Genomic DNA, 24,353 nt, shown 5'->3' on the forward strand with positions numbered 1-24,353 from the left:
ATGGTGCATTGCCAGAAGTAGCGGGAGAGGAGAAAAAAAAATCAGAGCATTTATAATAACTACAAGGATATGAATATCTTTAAAATTTTCCTGGCTTTTATTCTCCCTCTTTCCACCCTCTCCTCCTCCACCACCTCCTAATTCACAGCCGCTTTTAAGGAATGTTGGACCTACCCAAGCACCTTGGCAGTGAGCAGCTTTCCTTCAGGCAGGTACTTTTCATATAAGGAGTGTTTCTGTACAAAGTAGGGGGAAACATTCTGGAATAGGATTCGGCCCAGAAGAGAAGTGGACAAGCTGAGAAGAGGAGGAAAACCAAAAATAAATATTCCATAGTGGGGAAAAAGGAAAAAAAAAAAAAGGTGCAGTGACTAGATCTGTGGCACTACCAGTTCTACATAGCATTACCCAAGCTTTCCCTTACTTTAATTTAAAAGGCTCGAGAAAGCAGCAATGACATCTTGATTCCCAGGAGGAAATTAATTTTGCAATATTGCATTATGCCAGAGGTCACCCCCAAACAAGATTCCAGAATCGTACATTCAAAATAAATTCTCCAAGACCCCTCATTTACCAGCATAATTTTCTTATGCTACTCACCCAAAGAATACACCTGATGGAGCGACCGATTTGACATAGCCTCTCACTAGCTGGCCTTTTTTAACATCATTAATAGATGTTATTTCAACATCCTCTACTTTGCTGTTGCTCTTCGGGTTTAGCCTAAAAGAAAACAGGTTAGAAGTTAAAGCACCTACCTGAATATTCCACATTCTGCTCTGGCTATTAACAAAAAGAAATCAGCATTAACAACAGCTAGTACTTCCTGGAAAACAGCAGATCAGAGACACCTTTCAGCTTATTCAAATGTACTAAAGGACTCTCTGCATCTCTGCCAAGCTACACTTAGCACTGGAGAATAGACATGCTGTTGTAAACAAAGCTGCCTCTGACACCAAGAAACTGAGGAGACTAAAATGCTGTCTGAAAACCTGCACAGCATTGACTTGGGGGATTTTTCCACTTATTTATAAGATACTTCATTCCACATGGTTTATGCATTTTTGTCCCATAGAGAAGAAAAAGCAAGAGGCTCAGTTTTAAGAGACATTTAGGACTAAGTCTGCTGTTTAATCAAAATGGTTAAAATGCAGCTGAACATTGAAAAGCAGGAGATCAACAGTCTGGAGAGAAGTCACATACCGGGATGGCCGGAGAGATAACTGAATTTTGCCATTCTCATTGGAGAGGACGTAACACCTGCATGGCAGAGCAAGGGGAGAAAAAGCTTTTTCACATGTTAAAAAAGCCATAGGTAGAAAACAGATATTTTCACTAGCAGAATGAAGCTCTGGAGGAAACAAACCACTCTGTCCCCCTGGAGCACTTGCTATCTAACACAAACCAGCATGACACAACAGTTCTTGAAACCAGCTAAAGGGTTTTTTGAAACATATCTACTTGCTTTACCCAGTCCTATTGCAAGTATAAAAGACTTAAAAGATTGTTACAGCTGAATCACTTGGCCTGTTGCACTCTCCAGCATTCCAAACAAGTCTGTGAAGTAGGGAAATGCAATTACTTGTGCATTACAAATGTAAAGACAACTGACGTGTCAAACAGCCCAGAGAACCACAGCAGAGCTGGGATAACTGGCCTCCCTCAGTCCCATCAGCATCTTAGCTAAGAGATTAGCTACTCTCAAAACATGGTCCAAGAAGACAGCTGAAAAGAGGCTTTTTCATACATGGAAAACACAAGACTTTGACCTAAATGCATATAAGGTCATAAATCAGTTTTATTTCTTAGCTACAGACTGAACCAAGAGTCATTTTATGGCAGCAAAAAGCCTGCCACCAAAGGAAGGGTATTTCTAAGACTTAACAGCTTGAGAGAACAAGAAAGAAAATTACTGACCTGACAATCTTGCCAACTTTGAAGTCACCCAGAGGATTCTCTGTGTAAGTATCATTCAGGTGAAAGATGCTGACTTTGCCAGTCTTCGCGCCTGGCAGCGCAATGGTCAAACCAATGTGTGGAGTCACCTTTGTTACCAAGCCTACAGTGATGGTGCCTTGCTCCAGTGACTGAATTCCTGGAAAAAGTGAAGGAGGAAGAGGGCTTCATAATACTCCAAAGCGTGCAACCAAAGCAACAAGGGTAATGAGTCAGTGAAGCCGATTTTAGTTGCCTAGTCACATATTAAACCCACCAACTTCTGGTAAGGGGCAGCCTATGCACTCAGTTCACAGCAGTGTTTGCCTTGGCAGCCCAGACAAGGTCCCCTATAGTTGCACGGTTCCAGGAACCAGAATAACTCATAGATGCTGACAAATGTACCATCTCATGTTTGAAATCAGAAGGGAAAATGTTCATAAGGGCTCAGAGAAGGGCTTCAGTCTGAGACATAAGGACAGCAATTCTTTAGTGTAAAGGCCTGACTTCTCTTGCCATGTGTGCTCCTACATCTGGGTCAGAGTCCCAGGGGTTAGTTCTGTCCTACAGGGAGGTACAGCTTGTCTCTGGAGTGTAACATTTTCACAGCGCAGGCCCACCTCTGAATCATTTATGGTGGGGTCCTGCTGTTAAGGCTCCACTATACCTGTGAGTGACAAGCAGAGCTTTGTTTCGGTGACATCTGTTCCAGTCACTGTAGCCAATATTGCCTGGCCATTTTTGAAGCTCTTTTCTGGATGTTTTAAGACCTGAAAGAAAAGATAGATTTCCACTTATCACCAGAAAAGGAGCTTTGCACAACTCTGACTGTGTTTCTCATACAAAGCTTTACACTTTCTACACACATCTTTGATGCGTACACTTGACTGACAGCTCAGCATTGCTTCAATGACTCTGTCATCCTGAGCCAAACTCACTACAGGCATCGTACTCACTTGTCAGTGAGGGGCAGTGATGCTGAAAGGGCAGAGCACAAGAGTATGACTTCAGATGGATGTCAGAAGTGTCTGCAGTTGTTACTTACAGCCATGTGCACGTACCTTATCTGTAATAGCCTCTTACCTTGGTGTTCAGAGACAGCAGCAGATGAGGAACTCTTCCTCGAATGTCAGGGCCGACTTCTACTTCCAGCCAATTTTTGAGGATGTTATACTGAGAAGACACCAAATAGCCAGAGAAGATATCATGAGACCCTGGTTAAAAAAACCTTCCCTGGTGGATTCACTCATTTTTAAGGCTAGAAAGAGCTCCTACAGCCTTGGCTCTTGCACCAAGCAAATTGGTGATTTGGCTTCTAATCTGATAAGGACAATGCTGCTGTGTTCACAGGCAAGTGCACACAGAGGACCAGCAGTGAGTGTACTTAGTGCTGGTGGCACACACAATTTCTCAAAGCCAGTTCGCTACAGTGCAGGGTGAGAAGTGTCTGCTGGCAACAAACAGGCATGTTGAAGAGGATGAGCCAGCTCAACTCTGTCAAGCATAGAGACTGTGACTTTCTTCTTCTACTCATCATATAAGACACCACACTTTGCATGGGCCACTCTCACAGTTCAATGAAGACCACAGTAGTCTCAGTGTTTAGGTCTGAACTAAGGCCCCTGAGGTCACCCCCACTTGCTGCCTCCCTCAGCACACTCCTTAGGAAGACTCTGACCTCACCTTCTTCACAAAACAGGTGACTGTCTGTCCAACACTGTAGAGTCCAGGTTTCTTGAGGGCATCATCTTCTTTAAGGTCCAGCATTGCTGTGACTTCCCCTTCTATTTCACTGTTTACAAAAAAAAACCAGAGAAAGGACATGAGTAAGACAGCTTTTGTCCTAATGATGACGATAGGAGTTAGAAACCCAAGAGATTATGGCGAGCCAGTACTACTGTGACAATGCCTTTACGACATTCATCCCCATCCCCTCCCTAGCTGCATCCTTCTGCAGGGAATTCATTCTTCCCTGGGCTTAAGAGGGAATCCTTCTGACACAAATGGACATACCAGAATCCAGACTGGCAGAATCTGAAGCCAAAAGGACATTCAAAGGAAATTGTGTGCTAAGAGAACACTGCAAGGTTTAACACAGCTCCAAGACCCCAGTTAGTGTGAAAGAGGGAATAAAAGGCCTTGCCACGCTGCATACATGCAGAGCTCCTTGCTCATGGTCAGCTTCTTCACAAATGGGAGGAACAAGGGAGGGAACCTACAAGGATACAAAGTTGGTGAAGTATCTGGAGACAGCACAGAGCCAAACACTCACCTTGGTCGAATGCTGAGCTCTGGAATGGTCCGTGTGAAGTGTGGATGGGTGATGGGCAGGTACCTAGAAAACAGGAAAAGGTTCAAAGTTTCTCATGATCTCCCCAGGCCCCAGTCACCTGTAGTCCCTCTGCACTGGCAAAAAACCAGGTGTAAGCCCTCTAAAACTACCAAAGCCTTTGAGTTCCAGTTCTTTCTAGTACTATTTCAGTGGCAATTTGGGTACCCAAAATCCTCTGGCAAATTTAGCCCCTGGGGCCAAATCCGGCTTGTATTTAAGACTTCCACTGGACCTTAAGAGTTTAGACATGTTTTTTTCTTGCAGTTTATACTCAAAATAAATACAGTGACACAGGCAGAGATCTAATTCACTGAAACATGGATCTCATATAGAATATAATACAGATTCTCAGGCCTCAACTACTCCAGCAAGAATAGCTGTAACAGTACCTGGTGACAGAGGGAACAGCCTAGATCATGTGAACTGAGTAACTGTTTCACCCCTTGATTCCCCAAGAAGTAATATTATAAGCATGTTTTCCCACCTGTGAGTATTCGCATCTCTGCCTCCAATGACTCGGGCAGTCACCTTCTGTCCAGCTTTCAGAGTGTATGTTGGAAAAGAGCCTATGGGCACTTCATCCAGAATCCGGGATGCATGGATTGAACCCGTCAGCTTGTCGTCAATAGCAACTGTGACATGGGTTGCTTTGACAGATTTAACAGTACCAGTAACAACATCCCCCAGGGAAAGCGAGTGTTTCACAGTAGGAATCATCTCTTCTAATGCTGTCTCAGATTCATTCCGGACTCTTACAAACACATTCTTCTTTCCTGGGCCTTGTACTGCTAATAAGACTCCGTGGTCATTCACCTTTGCTACTTTTAAGGTTGCAGAGATTGTTCGTCCCACTTTCAGTTTTTCTGAGTCAAAGCGGAAGGTGTCATTGAAGTGAGAGGCTATGGGGACAGCTGCCAGCTGGCCTGTTTCCAGAGACACGATGGCAAACTCTTCTGCTATGTGCTGCACGATGGCAGAGTGCTGGGAGTTCTCCGTGAGCCGCTAGACAGAAATGAAGATAGTGACTTACTCTGCTGAGATTTTGATTCTCTCCACTACCTCCTGCAGTTCTGAAGGAGGAAGCAGCCCCCCTCCTGCCCCTCCTGTCCCAATTTATTAATCATCTAGAGTTTGATAGATGAACAGAAACATATAGATCTAAAAACTGAACACATACTTGTTTAGCTCTTTTTTTTAACAGTTCTTCCCGAAGAGAAACATACACCTTGGATGTGAGGGCATCCACATGCAGAACCACTGCCTTGGTTTTCTCACCAGGAACAATACTCTTGTCTACAAATGAGAACAAGAAGATTTCTCTCTTGATGATAGTGAAGAATTATGAGCAACTGAGCTAGTGGCACATGTCAGATAGGAAAGGTTGCCTGTGGTTCAGTTTAATTTCTGAAGACCACAATAACAAAGACTGCTTAATTACTAATTGTAACCATGTTACTGTAACAAAGTAAACTTAGAGGCCAGATGTATAAATCCTTTCTTTAAGAAGAGAACAGATTTCTCCAATGTTAATGGAAAGGAGGGGAAAAAAATGGGCTTTTTTATTCAGAAAAAGAGTCTGATACTTTTATGGAAGAACTAAATTAATTTTATGAAAATGCAACTCTTAAATAATGCAAACAAGGCTGATTAAACACAAGTTCAAGGTATAATAATAAAGGTCTTGAAAAAGATTATGCTAACATATGCACAAAACCATCATCAATTTAACTGTTGCTGAGAAAACAAAGGAATTCTTCTGAATTTACTTTACATTAGTTTCACTAGTTTATTTGTTATCTCAGCATGTACATGTTTGGTTCTGCATACTACGGCACTTTTCTGCTTTAATTTTTGAACTGCGAAGTACAGAAATTGCAGTCCTGTTTTAAAGTCACATTGATTAAAGAAGTCACATTGAAGAAAAATTAACAGCAGTTTCAGACAGAGCACACTCCAAGGAACATGTTTCTAAAGTAAGAAGGAAAAAAAACAAAGAGTAAGCTGCAGCTTGTATTAATACTTTTTCTGTACACACACAGTATGCTTCAACTAAGGACCTTGCAGCATAAACTAGACCTCACAAGATGCCGAATAGAATAGAATATTTCAGATGGAAGAGACCTGCAACGATGATATAGTCCAACTACCTGACTGAAAGTTAAGCATGTTGTTAAGGGCATTGTCCAAATGCCTCTCAAACACGAACAGTCTTGGGGCATCGACCACCTCTCTGGGAAGCCTGTACCAGTGTTTGATCATCCTCTTGGTAAAAAAATGCTTCCTTATGTCCAGTCTAAACACTGCACAAAGTACTCAAGATGAGGCCGCACCAACGCTGAATCCAGGGGGACAATCACCTCTTTTGTGCAGCTGGCTGTGCTGTGTTTGATGCTGCCCAGGATGGGGTTTGTCTCTTGGCTGCCAGCGCACACACTGCTGACTCGTACTGAGCTGCTGCCACCCAGCACCCCAAGATCCCCGTCTGCACGGCTGCTCTCTAGCCACTCCTCACCCAGTTTATATTTGTGCCCGACGTTACTCCATCCCAGGTGCAGAATTCAGCATTCAGACTTGTTAAATTTCATCCCACTAACCACTGCCCAACGCTCCAATCTATCTAGGTTGCTCTGTAAGGCATCTTGTCCCTCAAGAAAGTCAACAGCACCATCACCAAACTTGCTAATGGTACATTCAAGTCTAGCATCCAGATCGTTGATAAATATATTGAACACAACTTGCACTAGGACTAAACTCTGAGGAACACCACTGGTGACCAGCCACCAGCCAGAAATGAGGCCAAGGTATAACACGTGATTAAGTCCAGTTTACAGATGGTGTAACAGAGGCACAGGTAGGTTTAAGTGATATCTTCTGAATTGCACAAATGGGTTGACAACACATCAGGAAACTAAACTACTCCTCAAGCACATCCCTAGTCTGATCAGATTCCTCCCATGTTGGTCCCTCAGCAGAATTAATTTCAGGACAGAGGTTTCAAAGTCCAAGAGTGAAAACCAAAGCAAGGAGTCAAAGAAAAGATCCTCACCTCCTAAATGGTAGCGAGTGGCTGTCACAGTCAAGCCTGTGACACAGCTGCCACTGAACAGTGCTGAGCCATCGTCCTTCACATCCTGCACCACTAGCTGCAGCTGCTTCCCAGGCACCAGTTCACAAAGGGCTTGGGCCATGCTGGACTCTTCTAAATAAAGGGAAGAAAAAGTGAGAAATCTGTTTCATCTATGCTGTTTCTTCACAAAACAAAAGACAGTTTTCACATTTGCTCAAGAAAGCATGAACAAGAATTTATATCCACCACTATAATAAAAACAAGAGTTTGGACTCCTGAATCTGTAGAAATGGAAAGAGGTAAATTCTAAGAATTAGTCAAAGTAGAAACACTTTTGAGAAATTGAGGATCTGATAACTTTGGAGAGAATATTTTCCAATCTTATATAAACACTATCACATAGCATTGCTTGTAGAAAAAAGGTGAAAGCAAAATAGATTACTGCTAAAAACACAAACCAGACCTGTCACTTCACAATTATAAGAAACAAAACATAAAACATTACTGGATATAAAAATAACCTAAAAAGGTAAAGCTAGAATTTGATAAAAATAGATTGAAATATGTCCAATATTTCTAATGCTAGAAAAACAGCATGTGAGAAAACCTTTGCTTGAGGATGCGTTCAGCAAACCTGTAATACAAGTAGGCAAATCTATTTGTACAAACTGATCCTCATGTGAATACTAGTTTGGGTTATGACAAGCACTCAAGTGTCAGCATAATTATCCTTGTATTGAAGCTAGTAAAGGCATCACTACAGATTCTAGTTGAGCAGATCTTGGCTAAGGCTCAGGGTAGTTGAAAAATCCCTCTGTGAAAATCAGTTATCCCATGCACAAATATCAATAATAAAAAAGAACTTGATGATCACATCATGCACAAATGCATATTTTTGTACCATGAGACTAGTAGGAGCAGTTCTTGACTGCCAGTAAAAAACAATATTAGTGTCCTTCACTGTCATACTTAAAACAACACTATTAGATGAAGGTAGAAATGGTGATTTCTCAGCAGTTATGAGTTACCAGCAAATAGGGTATGCACACAAATAATACATTGTTATTCTTGTCAATGATTCTTCTTTATTTTGGTGGACAAAGCTGGTCCCATTTGCTGAAATGCAATGAGCACCTGCTGCCTGCAGTGTATAACAGGCAAGTAAGTAAATTCTTCTTAAATCAAAGCCTTTTTCTTTATTATTCTGACCCTCCAAAAGCATAATTAACTTTAAACAGATGTACTGTTCTTCAGAGCATCACAGGACAAAAGATCATGGCTTTACCATCAGACAGCTAACTCGCCCAGCCTTTCTAATGTTACAGCAAGTGACACTGAGGCACTGACTCGGGCCACGTCCAGTTGTCTTCTGTCCTTCCATCACTTTTGAGTATAGAGAAGAATTGACATGATGTTTATTCTGATTCTTACATGCCTATCACTCCAGTATCCAGACACCAGTGCTGTTTTTCCTAAACTAAGTAATGAGCAGTGGCAAGTCTTAAGAGCCTGTTTCTAATGCATGAGTTTGCACACAATGAGAGCTTCTCATATCGCTTATCGTCATTCTCTTTCCAGACATTTGGGGTAATTCAGGTTTGGGCACTGGGCAGCCTATTTTGCTCCACTGCTGCTTTGTGGCCATTCACTCAGGCATACAGAAATACATTCCTTCTGGACTTCCATGAGTCACTCTTCAAAAACAAACAACCAAACAACCATTAAAAAAACCACACACACGCAAACACCCACCACACAAACAACAACAAAAAAAGGCAGCAAAACCAAAAACCATTAGAAAAACCATATGCCTAGACCTCTATTGGCAAATTAGATAGGTTTCACAGGTTTGTCCAATATCCCTTATACCTGTAAACTCTTCGGAGTTTAATTTCTGTTTGCTGACCACAAGAATAAAATACAAGAACATAGAGTACTAAAAATTAACCCTTGCCAGATTAAATAGAGACAATTCTTCATGTAACACATAATTAAACAGTGAAACTACTGCCACATCTCAGTCAATTAACTTTGTAATTGCTTTATGAACCAATGTGAATTATTCACACCAAAAAAAGTGTCTCAAGGCTGGAGAAAGGCTTTGCTCCATAGAACATCCAATCTCACCCTGGCCTTCCTTACTTTCACAGGCCCTGAAAGGAATCCATCCTTTAGTACCATTGCACATCCCTTCCTCTTTTAATATATGGACCTCACAGTTCATCTTTTTATCTCCTTATTTTTAATTCTCTAACCTTCAACTTGAAATCAATGTAAGAAGCCTAGAAGACTTCAGTGAAAAGAGCAGCTTATTTGGCTTGTTCTGAAAAAGCTTCCTTGTCAATGGCAGACACTGCACATACATCCTTCTAATAAGCTCCTCTTGGAAGCAACTCTTTGCTTGAACTGACTTTCCTTTCACTTAAAAGAAAATGGATTTCCTTTTTTGTTCCTCTGTAGCCCCTTTTTTGTGATATGATCCCTTTTAGCAGAACATGTGCAATTTTTTACCTCTTCTTTTCAACAAGTTCCTGATTTCTTTCATCTCCTTGAAATACTGATTCAGCAGGGCAAAGCTCTCTGCAGCAGAATCGCCTGAGCTGCACTCTGACATCTTCAGATTGAGGAGCACACGCTGCTTCTCCTCATCAACACTCATCACCTTTGCGATCACAGTCTGTCCCACCACAAAGTGGTCCTTGGTGTCCGTCACAAACTTGTCACTCATGCTCTGTGGAAAGGAAAGAAAGAGATAAGGGTTACTGAGCACAGCTGCTAACTAGCAAGCAATTGTAGTGCTTTTCAGAAGAAGGATTAAGACTTCATGAAAATGCACGAGAAATTAACAAAGATAAACAAAAAAGCCATCCATTAAAATGAATTACTGAAGTCACAAGAAATCCACGTTTGAGGCTTAAGCTCATTTGCATAAAGTCCTTAATTTCATTTTGGAAATGAATTAAAACACAGACCTAAAAGCAGCTTTTACCCTACTGGAGGAAGCTGTACAAATGCAGGATCCACAGAACTACCGTTCCCTCCTTGTTATAGTTCCTTTGCTAAAAGTCATGTTTCAAGCATGTCTGATTGCACACGTGCTGTTTACTGAAGTGAATGCATCACTTACCACTTTGGGCGCCAGTCCTGTCACACCAAAAGGGAACTCCACAAACACTCCAAAGGGCATCACATTCCTCACGTAACCAGTCAGCAGCATCCCAGGCTGGATTTCAGAGAAATTTCTCACAACTTGCTCCTCCTGTACAGCAGATATCACTGCAGACTTTCTGCTCAAGATCTGAACCGCCAGTTAGGAAAAATGGGAAAAGATGGATGAAAGGAGCCTGATGCAGAGTAAATCTCTTGATACTGCTAACCATTGGGGCTAGAGCACTTTTTGCAGGCTAGACAGTACAGGAGCTCAAAAACCTGCAATTCCTTTCATCGTCTTTATCTCTCTACACTAAAATTTAGCAACCAATGTCTCTCAAGCTGCTCAGCAATAAAGATGTGTGCTTCACACTAGCAGAAATGTCACCTCGCTAATATTTTTGGTATAAAACCAGCAAATTTTTTGCTAAGGTTGTGATATGTTTAGCAGCCCAGAAGCTGGTTGGGAAGATCAGCCAATTCACAACCAAGTCCTGGTTCTGATGGGATTCTAGCAGCAGCTGTGCCTCACTTGTAACACAAGCAAGTTATAATGACTCTTTGAAGCATCACGAGCTTGACAGGCACTTCCGGTTCAACACACTAACTAGTGTATCTTCTGTTTATTGCAGATACTTTGGATTCATGACAGATAATTCCTTCCCTGCCCCTACTTCATTTGACTGGTTGAGGAGGCAAAGGATACAGTAAGCTCTCCCTTGTCACTTAGGCACATCATTCTCGGCAGGACATCTCCCTCTTGAAGACAATGCCACAAGAGCTTGCAGTTCACAACGAAGTCAGAGAGGTGAGCTGTGGGAATCCAGGCTACCACATTGCCTTCATCTTCTAAGATAGAAACTTCGAGCCCATTATCTTTCTTCTTCAAGACTTTCACATCAACCGTCTGTAAAGAGAACAAATATAGTGATATAAAATTCCAAGTGTCTTTGAAGTCATCCCTTTTAATGCACAGGCTACTAAGTGATGCTCTGCTGGGGCTCTGATATGGCCTCCCAGTTACCCTGTTTCCCCAAAAATAAGCCCTAGCATGATTTTTCAGGATTTTTGAGGATGCTCGAAATATAAGCCCTACTCCAAAAATAAACCCTAGTTACAGTTCACAAAAAAAGTCAATTTAAATAGCGTCCAGGCAGCTAGACAAGTAAAAAAGTAAGCATCTTTTGGAGCAAAAATTGTATAAGACCCTGTCTTTATTTTCAGGGAAACAGGGTATATATGAGAAAATCTCACATCAGCAGGGCTGAGCCTCAGAAGCATGCCAACACTGATAGTAAAATAAAAATAATTCTCAGCTCCCAGAGAAATCAAGATCTAGAAACGTTCTCTTGGTTGTGACTTTTTATTTGAAGGGTAAAGGGAATAATTTAAACAAGATTAGAATTGTCCTGTTCCTGTATTAGCAGTATCTGCAGGGTGCTAGAAAAGTGTGTTCTTTCCAAAGACAACAGCATTTCAGAACATTACTCTGAAGTTATCTTTTTTCCAGGTAGCAAAAGCAGCTGCTTTTGGAGTGAGAACATCAGCAGCGGCCAGAAGAAAGAGGACTCCACCTAGGAGTACGAGCACTAATTGGTACCTTCAGAAGGACTGTCCTGGGTCTCCTTTATCCTGATCTCTGACAGAGATCCTGGTTTTGATCCAGGAGGCAAACACCACAATAAGAAATGCACATTTAATGCTAGTTCCTGGCCACCAACAGCTTTTCTTGAAGTAAAGTTGTTCAAAGGGATACCAAATTGTTTGGAAAAGAAGTAGGAAAAGGCAAAAAAGGGAGCAATCACTGAACTCTATACCTCTCCTATTTGATATTTCACTTCCTGCTGCTTCTTTGAAGTACATTCCTTTTTGTCCTCCGGAGCAGGCTTGCTTGATAATCTGAAGGACAACAAGAGTCTTTCCTGCTCGGGTTCACATTTTAAGACCATTACTTTGAGAACCTGCAGCAAAAAAAAAAGATAAACCAAGTTTCATTCAGTTGACCTTCCTCCTCAGTGTGCTACCACCTACAAAACGAGACAGGGATATGCAGACGGAGCATGCTACTCCCTAACAACCAGGATAGCCAACTAGTGACTGTAAATTAGCCGCTTCAACCAGAGAAAAATGTTCTTCTGATCACATGTATGGAAAATGGAAGTACATAATCATTAAATGATCTGTATGTGGTAAGTCTGTAGAAGAGTTGAGAATAAAATCCAGATCTTCAGATTTGCAGTCAGAAATCTTGATTAGAAAATTACCCTTCTCCTTAGCCAGCCAATAGGCAGCAAGTTTAAAGACAAAAAAAACCCCAACCGCAACAAAACAAAACAGAGGGCTGAGATCTCTATAAGCTCACCCACAACAAAGACCTGAACTTGGTGAACGGCATGGTTCCCAGAGTGCCTAGTTTAAGATGTGCAGGATTTGAAATAAACAGGAAAATAAGAGTAATGCAGAGGCAAAAAACCTTATCCCTCTGATTCTGCAGGTAAGAGTTTTAACTTCCTTAGAAGACACTGCAGCCTAGAATTCCAAACTACTACTAAGATCTCAATAACCCAGCCAAGTGTAGTCCCTGTATCACATACCACAGTGCCTCCTGCACACCAGAACAAAGAGAGCCTAGAAACAAAGACAGTTCTCTGAAATACTCAAAGCTGCCCCTTTTACAGCCTAATCTGTTTAAATGGAGCATGAGTATTACTTAAAGTAAATAGACATGGATATCCCTTGATGCAGCTGGTTCCTCCAGGGGAAAACCCATGTTGGAGCCAACTCCAGCTGCAGATTTCTCTTTTGCATTCAAACACAAGTAACATGTAGCTATGTTAATTACCTGGCCTTCATGGAAGACTTTATCAGGACAAGATATGGGTTCTGAGCTCAACTCATTCTTGGGTACCAGACCTTTGACATCATTGTAGAACTTCACAATGCAGCCAAACTCCCTTGCACACACCACAAAGCCATGTGTGATCAGACCTGGCTTTGCATCTTCATAACTGCAGAGGACTGGAAGCTTTGATTGGACAAGACTTTTCTTTAGAGTAAGAATCAGCTTCTTTCCTGCAGGATTGCACTCTAGCACCTACGAGAATGGAGTACAAGAAGGTTCAAAAGGCATGTCTGCCACTGTCTGATCAATCCAGCTGCCAAATACTCAGAACAAAGGAGTGCAAAGCAGCAGAAGACCCTGCCTGGCAGCTCTCACCCGACACTTGACTTCATCTCCTATGTTGTACTTCTTCTCAGGCTGCTTCAGGATCACATCAGCGAGATGCAAGGACGGCACAAGCCCTTTAATCCCATCAGTCACTTTCACATGCATCCCAATGGGTTTAAACGCAAACACTTTGCCCTAGTACCAAAAATAGGGAAAAGGATCAGCAAATTCAGCATGAAAAGCAGACTGTGCACAGGTAGGAAACAGCCAAGACACTGCACTACCTATTATTACCAAATTTAACTGCCCTCAAAAAAAAAAAAAAAAAAACACCAAACAAAAAACCACCCACAACTTAGTCCAACCCACACTCCACCCAACCAATCTGACCCGTTCCCTTTTATACATTAAATAAGGTTGTTTTACAGCCTCTTTTCCTGAAGCATAGGCTACTTCTGCAAAATCCTGATTGACTCTGGCAAACTAGAGTTGTTTCCAGAGACATATCCAATACAGTCATGACTCCAACATAAGAACGATCACAACTGAGTAACCTTCTGCCTATCAGCTGATTGTGATGGTCCATACATGAAATTTTACTTTGAGTGCAAGGCAAGTTTTAGTCTCTTTCACAAAAGTTTTTCTAAAAATGTATTCATTGCCATAAATAAATGGCTGACTGTGGCTAAAATTGTATTGCCTTGGCGGCATCATGAACGAAAACCTGAACACAACACGTAAAGTATCGCATTCCACTAATCAAGTCCTGCAAGGAGAGGTTTTTCCCCCTCACTTTCATCTCACTAGTCTGGATCAGAAGTTGAATATACATACTAGGCAGAGGATATGCACATTAGCTAGATCGTTATTCTAAATGTAACGGCCACGCAATAATGTGTCGGTCCTCCAGAAGCTCACCTGCACCACATCCCCCGTGTGGATATCTTGGTATTGCAGAAACCGTGCTTCAATAATCTTACTAGGAAAAAGACACAGCAAGAGATGAGCAAACAGTCTACCTGAAGGAAACCCAGGATCTTTGCCCTATCCCAAATATCCATTATTATACACACACCCCCACCCCACCCAGTGTTCTACAACTCCAGAGTTCTGTGTTTTATCCCAACCAACCCACCTCCCAAAACCGGTCTCTGGACATAAAGCTCAGGGAGGTTCACCGGGCTCCATTCCAGGTGACAGCCACACAGTTATGGCCACCAGCCATGGCTCCATGAAAAGGAAGCCCATCATCTGCATTGCTTAAAGCCACGTAGATGGAAGTACTAAGAGGGAGAAGCTAAATGGGCTGGGACTTGGAAGACCAAGGTTCAATTTCCTCTTCAGCCTCTTTCGACATGATAACAGCAAAATTAACTTAGTCTCCCTGTGCCTCAGCCCACCAGCTACACCGATGGAGTCCCAGTTCCCTATAGTATGGGGAATACATGCGAGATGCCCAGACAACCTGGCACAAGCCAACAGAGATACAAACCAAAAACCCCAAATGGCAAATTCCAGTTCACCAAACCAAGGTAGTATTTTCCACTCTCGACTAAACTTTTTGAATCCTTCAACCAATTTTCTTGAAGAGTCTATGAAACTTACTACTTTAGAGATACAATATACATCTCATCCATCAGGCTGTAGTCAATGATCCGACATTTATGTTTGCATCCTGTCTTAAATGCTGCAGGTTTAAAGGATTTTCTTGTTTTTGAAAGATGTTTCAACTAGGAGAAAAAAAAAAATTACAATTTAGTGGTTCGAAAATGGAAGCACTGATAAAGCATCTGACCCAATCATTCCTCTAACACTCGCTCTGTGCAGCAGATTTCACCAGTTCTTCCTCAACAGCTCTCCTACGTTCCAACCAGAACAAGGGGAGGTATGATTCGGCAAACACCTTCCATGCTGTCCTAATTCTGTTGTATTTGTCTCAAAAAGAACATAAAGGTGGAAAACAAAACCTCGTCCTAGCCTCCTTCCCTAGGAGACAAAGACAGTTATGGTGGGAATTCCCTCACTGCCCTGGTACTTACCCGTGCAAATGCAAGAGTGCCATCATCAAACTCAAAGATGGCACCAAACTGCTTGTAGAAAGCTTTCACTGTTGACTCCTCCAACACTGCCCCCACACGATCACTGGAGAGCTGGTTTGGGGATCCCCCAGGGTGCAGGAAGGCTGGCCGCAGAGTGAGCCGCACCACCTTGGAGGTGGGGTGGATGGAGAGGATGCAAGCTTTCACCTGGGAGAAGAAAACACGTTCGGTAAACAGGGGTATGTAAACAGAGGAGGACAAAGGCACATTGCTCATGTTTTTAGACATTGTGCCTGGTACCTAACTCTTTGTCCATGTACAAACACTCCCCAATATTGCTACTAAGACTTCAATTCTAGCAGTTTCACTGACGAGGGATTACTGCCTCTGTCTTGTTTCTGGGCTAGTCTGGTACGTGACCGCACAATGAATTTTCTATCACTTGCAAGTCTCTCATGTTTCCCAAGTAAGTCTTACCAGGAATGGCTTTGCTCTTTACAGCTGTAAAGCAATCATGATAGCAATTCAAATAAAAGATAATAAAGACAGCTATCATCAGTGAGATTTCAGAGATTATTCCACTGAAGTGTTGGAGAAGAGATGTTGCAAGCAACATAGCAGCTCCAGCCACCCTTCTCCCTCCTTACCACTTGATCTGGAGAATAGTTCATGGATTTCTCTGGGTCCATGTGCATGAAATCCACAATGCCAGTGAAGGAAGACAGAAAGCTCAGCTTGATCCCCAGTGGGGACACCTAGAAAGGGGAAAGAAAAGATGCCAAAAAAATCTGCACTCATTGTCAATGCTAATCAACAAGCACATTGCAAGAGACAGAAATCCACTAACAATTCTGCTTTCTATGTTATTTTGCAAAAATATTCCTTTATTTTTTCAATAATGCAATGCTTACTCTGAAGAGTACTGCTATCCTGTGGAATACTTTTCCTAGGCAAAGGCCAGAGAAGTACAGAATGGATCCTGTTCTGCTTCACGCTTCATCACCAGCTCCAGGTGGAAGCCTGTATATTCACAGCATCACAACCAGGACAGAGATCAGACCTTACGGGAATGACATGGAGGGATTGTCTAGCAGACAACAGTGTTTGCTTCTGTAAAGTAATTGAGCGCAAGCACAAAGATTTCCATGGCATAAGCTTCCATCTCTACTTCACCTGACTCCCTACCTTCAGCAAAACCGAAAAACAACCCAAAACAACAAACCCAAACCAGAGCTTACCTTCTGCACTCGAGCTTTCACCACCAGCCCTGGCAATAAATTTGAGAGCGTCCAGTTCTGTTGCTCTGTTGCAAGGGATGCAGCGACCTCTGATCGGTCAATGGACAAACGGACCACTCTTCCCTCGTTCTTTACTTCCACAATAACACAGTTCAGGTTCTGGCCTATTTTCAAGTCAGACCCTACAAAGACAAGTCACAGCATAAAACCTGCACTAGGAACTCTCAGGAATTCCCTTCCACTTTTTCCAAAGCTTTTTCACAGTTCCCTATATTTTAAGAAGTTAGAACTCCTCTCGATCTAAGTGCAGGCTACTGCCAGCAGGGATGGATGGGCTTGGAACAGTAACAGCCTGTCAGAAAACAGGCTGAAACCCAACGGCTTGTTGCAGATCAGCCACAAAACTGCTGTTTCCAGCAACTTGCAACGACTCCGCCTTGACCCAATCTCATTGAGGTGCACTAACACCACAGATAAAACAATCTTTAATCCCTGTCATTCTCCAACTCCACTTTAAGCCCAGCAACTGCTCCTGCACTTACCTCTCTTGATCGCTTTGATGTACTTTTGGGCTTTCTGACGAGGTAGGAAAGCATGAGTCCCTCTGATTCCAATATCAATGATGTAGCCATGGTCTTCCACACTAGACACAAAGCCAGAGAGCAGCTGTTGGGAGGGAAGCACAGCAACTGAGTAACGTGACGGAACAGCTGGATCTTCAAAGAATGAACATCTGGTAAGAGATTCCCCACACAAATACTCACTTGTTTCATGAGGACAGAGAGACAAGATTTCCAGAGCAGCAGAAAGAACACTACATTCTTTCTTACTACAGAGCTCATCTGGCAGTGGGGTCTCAACTCTACCGTCATTCGACTATGCATGTATAGAGCTCACAGATCAGTAGGGAAAAAAACTGGGATGCTCAAAAGTAGCAGGTGCACATGCCGGCAACCATACAGGTGGAAACACAAAACCTAAACATCTAGGCACCTCTGCAAAGCAGGCTAAATATTATTCTCTGCATAAATAACATAGAAATCTACTCAGAAATAAGTCTTTAAATAACTTGTTCGTATTGGAACAGAATCAGGTGAATGGATTTCATGAGTGACAACCTAGAACCAAGACCCAGTACTGCTCTCTCCTCCCAGGTCTCTCCCACGGCAGGAGCAATTCTTCTCTGATCCCATGCAAGGACAAACAGAAATGCTCCCCCACGCACTGTGCAAGAAGCACCTTCAAAGCCCAGAGGCTGTGACAGACCCAGAACACATACCATGCCCGACGCAAGTGCTGAAGCGTTCAGACCATTATTGACCTTCTTGGGGTCGATCGATAATTTGATACTCCGACGTCCGTCAGCACTTCTCTCAACGCTGGTTACGATGCACCTGACCAGTGTCCCTGGATAATACATGTCTGAGAGCGAATTCAGGTCCTGACCAGAAAGATGACCAAGAAAGAAACATACACATTTTACCATACTAAAAAATACAAAAGGGCCAGAATTTGTTGCTGAAATAGCTTTTGAAATCAAAACCCCATAGGGAAGTCCTGTTTTTCTGTCAACACTACAACAGAAGACAAGAAATGCCACAAACACCACGATCTCAATATAGAACCAGGGATGACCTTATAAGACATTAGCAGCTCTAGCAGGCTTTGCTTAAAAAGGAATACTGTGGGGGCCAGAGTCAGCAGGTTGCAGCTGAAAAAACACATGTACAGAGCCAACAGTGACCCAAACCTCACCTCCACCTTTGGCAAGGAAAACCATTACCACCAAAAGGCTGGCACACTTGCCAGATACCACATCCCACACCACCTTTGAAAAATTTCTGGAGTGCTGACACCAGAGAGACAGGGTAACAGATCACTCCATCCTCATGCTTTCTAGCAATCAACATTATCAGGAAATCACAAAGTTTGCTTGGAAAAGCCAGTTCCAAACCAAGGTCAGCCCACGTTAGCACTACACAGCAGCATGTCGCATGCAGCAACACACAACGAAATGGCAAGAACAGTGCTAATCCCCACACCCTCACATCATCTTCCAACCACTTCCTCAACTTCTTCCCCCCACTGCCTACAGCCCGGATCAGTATTTAGCTTCAGCAGCAGACAGGCAGCACAAATCCCTTCATGTTCCACAGGCTATGAAGTTCACAGACTATTTAGCCAAGCCTAAGGCACTGCAAATGACCAAATTCAAGTCAGCTGCAAGACACCAGAAGCCAGGCTCCTATGCAAGACCTCAGGGTTGGTTCTGAGGTGTTATTAATACTCCCGAGCTCCCAGGCACAAATCACAGCCCCAGGCCAAGGTCTCACCTCCAAGAGTTCTCCTTGGGCCAACTGCTTGCTCAGCATTTTGCTGTAGGTGTCACTGATCTGCGTGACTGGCACAAACCCTGTAAGTCCATTGGGCAAGCTGACGACCAGCTCGTAGTCACTGACCTCTTTTATACACCCAAGGAGCAGCATCCCCTCACAGAGCACCTGGGAAAGCAGGAAGAACAGCACGGGGTGGGTATCTTGGCAAGTCAGTGATAACAGCGTGGTAAACACACTTTTCTCCTGAACCACTGATGTATTTTACAGGCTTAGCGAGCAAGAACACGCTGGTTTTAGACAGCCCAGAAGAGAGATGCACACAAATCAAACAATATCCACAAACCTCAATTGTAAGTGGTTCAATATTCAAAACACTGTCTTTAGCAGCAGCTGTCTTGTCTGCCTTGAACTTTTTCTGCTTTCCTTGATCCCTTTGGCTCCTTTTTCTTTTCTGAGATTGTTCTTCATGGTGAACCTAAAGCAGATTATAAGCACAGGAAAAAAATAAAAGTGGATAAAGAGATCAACTTTGCACTAAGGTAGAACTCTGCTGCCCAGAATAAAATTAGAAGAAAATACTAGCATCGTAGAAAAAAAAAAAAAAGAGATCAACCTTGGTAACTGCTATATGTCTACATGCAAGTCGTCCAGAATATCTCATTTTGGACTGAGATCATTTATAGAACTGTGAATCTCGGGAATGGAGAAGAGTGGCACAAGTGATCTGCACCACGCTCTGCTGACAGAAACATAGTCTGTATCTACTAACACTCCCCTCGCTGCACGAACACCTCAGGATAAGATGCCTGTGGAAAGTTTAAGAGCTAAAACCTGACTGAATAATTTTGATTGAACTTTTTCTGTCATCACATTCAACACGCATCAGACAGCAAGGACCTTTAGTTGATCAGAAGAAGGTGGATTTCAGCAGTTATCTTTTTCTGGAAGTCCCTTCTGTAGTTTACTACAGAAAGAAGGGATTGAAAAGATTGCAGGTCATATCCTGAGAAGAGTTAATCAAGAACATGAAAACATCATACATCAAACAAATTGTCCCGCTCGAACTTTGAGTTGGGTGTTTTTCCCTCTGTGGGTTTTTTCTGGATACCCCCTCGAGGAAAGTTTTCTTCCATAGATGCCATGCTTGCAATTCTATAGGACAAACGACAAAACAGAGATTAAACTGCAGTTGTTACGCTTGTTCCTCACAAACACTGAAGAGAAGTAAGAGTGAATTACCCTCAAACCAAGAAATAGTTTGGATGGCTACTTTACAGTTAGTCAGTGACAAAACAGAAACCCATGTCCAAATGTATTTAACATTTTACTACATCTAAGTTTTGCAATAGTCCATCTAAATATGCGCATCCCTAACGCTTTTTACTATTGCCCAATTCTACTAAAACATTATTTTTTTAAGGCATTTAGTTGCACACAGATGTTCATAAAACTGCTTCAGCCATAAGTTTCCTGAACAGATCTTTGGTATCTTCAGTGGGCAAGCTGCAGTTACCAGCTTCAGTCACAAAGGAGAAAGTGAGTGAAACACGAAGTTTCACTGCATTTTTACTTCTGGGAAACCACCTTTAAAGGTTAACACGATAGGATACAACATTATGTGAACTATATATGTATATATTTGATATGTTTCATCTGACTACGTCTCGTTCAGTAAACAACACCTGATCAGATCGCACTTCACGTGCGATTTATCGCTTTAGCCAACAGCACTTCCACAGAAACTGGCACTGAAACACTACGTTGCCAAATTTAAAGTAGTCTGTTAGACACACAGAACTCCTTTAAACGCGAAAGCACATAATAAATCTAGAGTCCAGCACGGCTCGCTCACCGCAGGGCTCGCGAAGCAGCAGAGACCCCTCCCGCGGCCGGTAACCGAGCCGGCTGGGCGGGCAGGGCCGCAGCCGTGCCCGCAGGGGCCTTACCTCGCCGGCCGCTGCCGCTCTGGCCCGCCGCCGCCGCTCGCTCGCTGCTGGGCCGGGACCGGGGAGCGGGACCCGGGGCCGCACGCCAGCACCACGGCGAGGCAACCGGAAACAGCACGCGGGGCAAGGGGGAAAGGGCAAGAGGAAGAGGCGTCACCGCTTATCAGCCAACCAGCAGGAAAGAGGCGGGGAGAACCCTCCCCCTGGGCGGGCGCAGCCAATCCGCGCGGCCCGCGGCGGCTGCGCGCGACGCTCGGCGGCCGCCATCTTGTGGGAGGGCGCTGGCGAAGGGCAGAGCGCGGCGGGACGGCCGAGGTGCCCGGGCAGCCGCTGAGGTACCGGGGTGCCCGCCGGGAGGGTGCCCGCCCGGCTGCGGCCCGCGCCCGCGCCGCCTCCTGCAGCGCCGCGCCGCCGGGCGGGAGAGTCGCTCTGCGGCGCCGAGCCGTGGCTGTCCCCGGGGCGCCCGCGACCTTCAGCCGCGGCGTCGTGTCGTTCCGAGCACCGGGCGCCGCCGCGTCGCTCTCCCCGGCCGGACGCGAGCTGAGGCGAGGGGGTGCTGGGGTGGCGGGCGGGCCCGGCTGCGGTGCGGGCGGTGTGGGCAGCGGGCTCCTCGGCAGAGCCGGCGTGTGCGGGGCAGGCTGGGCTCTCGTTCCCTTCAGAACCCCCCGTTTCTTTATCTGCCTCTGGGGCACCTGTTTTGTACTTCGAGATACCGTGCTCTGAATGTGCCTGCTCCTTACATATGTTGTCTATTGAACGTCCTGAAAGCAGATCTAGTAACTGACAACAGAAGTGTTAAGTTCGTTGTAGAGATTAGTTTGATTTTTGTACTGATGCCATCCAACTGACTTTAAATTCATTAACTGTCTTGTATTGCATGTAAGGACAAGCAACCATGGCTGGCCATGACTCGGGATCTCAACACCAGTTCACTGGATTTCAGAAGTACTTCAATTCCTATACCATCACAGGCAGGAGGAACGTATGTATTATGTATATTAACTTTTGTAGTCTAGTATAATAGTGTTTTCTGTGTTTCAGACTGAAGCTAAACTTAACTTTTCTGTTTTCCAGTATGTAATAGCAACATACACAGGTGTTGCAATGCTCATCTTGTATTTCAAGCTTAGACCTAAAAAGAAAACTCCTGCTGTGGCAGATAAATAAATGGTAAGTGCCTGGTGTTCTTCCAGGACCAAAATGATTCAGTGCCAGCCCAGGAAGAAAGAGTGACAAAGGACAAGTTACTAATAATACAATATAATTAGAGAGAGAGAGAAACACGAGCACGTGAGCTTCATATTTATAATTTTAAACCTCAACTAAACGATAGCATCAGCTTATTTGGGGTCATTCTGAATGAAGTAGGTTGCTGAAGGGGGATGCAGCAGGTGTGGGATACCAGTTTTCTCTTTACTCTTCTCACATGGTAAATGGGATTAGGGTCAGTGTGGAGGGAGGAAGAGTAGGGAAGGAAGGAGGAATGGGAGGACGTTGCAGGCAGGTATATCAGGCTTTGCCTACAGCTGTGAGATAATTCCAAACAGGGATTAATGCAGTGTGTTAAAACCTTCCTCTGAACACAGTAAAGGAGCACCATACAATAGAACTGTATATGTTGCACACCTGATTATGCAAGGCCCATGTAGAAATGTTTGGACTTGCATAGCAACAACCAAGTGTTACAGATTTCTAGAGTCACTTTCAAATACAGAATTTCCACTAAAATGGCATTTGGAAAAAAACTATGGGCTCTCCTCATAGTCTACAAAAAGGGGTACAAAACAATAAGCTTGAGTATCATTGCAGTATGTTAAAGGGATGTCAACCATTTTTCTCCTGGGTGTGCTGAAATTTGCTTGCTGGTGACTAAAATGGTTTGGGTTTGGGGAAGGGGGTGCTCAGTTACTGGTACCACTGTGCAAGATGTGCTATGTTTGACCTCTCTTCTCTCGGCAGGTTGCTGGCATGTCTGTACCTCCCATCTGTGTCAGTGTAATGCAAGCTGATGACCTGTTGTGGCTAATAAAATATAAATAATTACTTCTTTTATTGGAAATATGAAATGGTGCAAAAAAAGCATAAATGTGGTACTTTGCTTTTTTTTTTCCTCAGTCAAAAATAGTTATTTGTAGTGGAGATGGAGTAGCTGATTCCTGTTGTTACTGTCTTAACTCTTCTGCCATTATAATGCATCCTAAAGTGTTCTGAGCACCATGTAGTAACCGAGGCAAGACCTCGGCAATGTCACGGTGATACCAGCACAGAGCTTACAACTGATCAAAGCATCTCCACACCTCATGTCATAGTGGGTAACAGTCAGTGTGCAGGGCTTGTGGTTACCTGGTTGCTCCATTTTTTGCGTTCCAGGCTGTAGCTTACATGGAAACCGTAACTTTTTTCCTGTTACTAATACAATGCAGATTACAGCTTCTGCTTCGGTTGTCCATATTTTGCATAGAACCTGTTTGGTTTTGATGGAAAACCTCCAAAAGTAGACTGATAAAGTTATGGTATCTGAGCTTTTTCTGTTACTGGCCTCTCCTAGAGAGATACCTGTCAGAAAGAAAATAACTTACATTGCTGGTGTTAAGCTCTTCTAACTCTGCATGTGCATAAACAGTGACTTTAGCTCAGTGCTTATTTTTTCGTGGTCGTAGCCACTTAATAAATGAGGTGTTCCTATCAGAATTTTGTATATGCAGCCCCCTCTCTGCCCAACACTACAACTTGTCCCTCACATTCTCCAGTGTCTTTCTATATCTCAGTTGAATCTCAGAACCTCCTTTAGATGTCACATTAGTGCTGATGTGGGAATGTGGTTCCAGAGCACTGTGTTTCTTAGAAGGTGCCAGCAGCAGGGGTTGAACCTGGGACTTCTGATGCTAAAGCACACAAATAACACTTCCCAAACTGAGGGCAGCAGGAGGTGGGTATGGGTGGTGGAAAAACAGGAGAGAAATCACAGGTTGTGCTCTCTCACTCTAGATCATGTACCTTAAAGCCATTTGTACATGCTGGGCCTTCTGAATAAATCTAGTCCGCTTCCTCCTATGAGTTTGTTTGCACAAGTGGCCTCTGCTGTATCCAACTTTCCAGATGAATCATGGTGTTTTTAACAGTGTAATAGGTCTAATTAAG

At 43.5% G+C, this 24,353-nt stretch overlaps 2 protein-coding genes across 3 annotated transcripts in view; one reads left to right on the forward strand and one right to left on the reverse strand.

Annotated features, from left to right (window-relative positions):
- The window catches only part of PDCD11 (programmed cell death 11), a 28,641-nt gene extending 7,334 nt beyond the window's left edge, over nt 1-21,307 (reverse strand). The window contains exons 1-28 of the mRNA XM_065639002.1: nt 21,213-21,307; nt 20,307-20,418; nt 19,610-19,741; nt 19,264-19,431; nt 18,210-18,371; nt 17,473-17,596; nt 16,931-17,112; nt 16,340-16,447; nt 15,693-15,899; nt 15,259-15,383; nt 14,572-14,632; nt 13,702-13,848; nt 13,327-13,578; nt 12,302-12,445; nt 11,191-11,391; nt 10,462-10,632; nt 9,846-10,065; nt 7,314-7,466; nt 5,445-5,560; nt 4,752-5,269; nt 4,208-4,270; nt 3,619-3,727; nt 3,019-3,108; nt 2,603-2,705; nt 1,918-2,095; nt 1,204-1,260; nt 601-723; nt 175-297 (exon numbers count right to left, since the gene is read on the reverse strand). Coding sequence (XP_065495074.1) covers nt 175-297; nt 601-723; nt 1,204-1,260; nt 1,918-2,095; nt 2,603-2,705; nt 3,019-3,108; nt 3,619-3,727; nt 4,208-4,270; nt 4,752-5,269; nt 5,445-5,560; nt 7,314-7,466; nt 9,846-10,065; nt 10,462-10,632; nt 11,191-11,391; nt 12,302-12,445; nt 13,327-13,578; nt 13,702-13,848; nt 14,572-14,632; nt 15,259-15,383; nt 15,693-15,899; nt 16,340-16,447; nt 16,931-17,112; nt 17,473-17,596; nt 18,210-18,371; nt 19,264-19,431; nt 19,610-19,741; nt 20,307-20,408 — 4,139 coding nt within the window. The 5' untranslated portion in view covers nt 20,409-20,418; nt 21,213-21,307. The remainder of the gene's footprint in view (nt 1-174; nt 298-600; nt 724-1,203; nt 1,261-1,917; nt 2,096-2,602; nt 2,706-3,018; nt 3,109-3,618; nt 3,728-4,207; nt 4,271-4,751; nt 5,270-5,444; nt 5,561-7,313; nt 7,467-9,845; nt 10,066-10,461; nt 10,633-11,190; nt 11,392-12,301; nt 12,446-13,326; nt 13,579-13,701; nt 13,849-14,571; nt 14,633-15,258; nt 15,384-15,692; nt 15,900-16,339; nt 16,448-16,930; nt 17,113-17,472; nt 17,597-18,209; nt 18,372-19,263; nt 19,432-19,609; nt 19,742-20,306; nt 20,419-21,212) is intronic.
- Nucleotides 21,308-21,440: 133 nt separating this feature from the next.
- Nucleotides 21,441-23,903, forward strand: ATP5MK (ATP synthase membrane subunit k). 2 transcript variants are annotated; one of them, XM_065639289.1, is made up of 4 exons: nt 21,441-21,547; nt 22,097-22,194; nt 22,287-22,382; nt 23,172-23,903. In XM_065639289.1, exons 2-3 carry the CDS (start codon nt 22,108-22,110, stop codon nt 22,377-22,379), a joined length of 180 nt encoding a protein of 59 aa, XP_065495361.1. In that variant the 5' UTR covers nt 21,441-21,547; nt 22,097-22,107; the 3' UTR covers nt 22,380-22,382; nt 23,172-23,903. The 2 variants fall into 2 exon arrangements, with proteins under 2 accessions (XP_065495361.1, XP_065495362.1); XM_065639290.1 differs by having other exon boundaries at nt 22,287-22,381; nt 23,168-23,903.
- The last annotated feature ends 450 nt before the right edge of the window (nt 23,904-24,353 follow it).

The sequence above is a fragment of the Caloenas nicobarica genome, chromosome 7 (genome assembly GCF_036013445.1).
Source record: "Caloenas nicobarica isolate bCalNic1 chromosome 7, bCalNic1.hap1, whole genome shotgun sequence".
Lineage (NCBI taxonomy): Eukaryota > Metazoa > Chordata > Aves > Columbiformes > Columbidae > Caloenas > Caloenas nicobarica.

Bases quoted from the DNA above. Each gene is read 5' to 3' on its own strand.
- ATP5MK (XM_065639289.1), top strand. From the start codon at position 22,108: ATGGCTGGCCATGACTCGGGATCTCAACACCAGTTCACTGGATTTCAG. The intron at 22,195-22,286 runs GTATGTATTATG...TCTGTTTTCCAG, and splicing joins CCATCACAGGCAGGAGGAAC to TATGTAATAGCAACATACAC.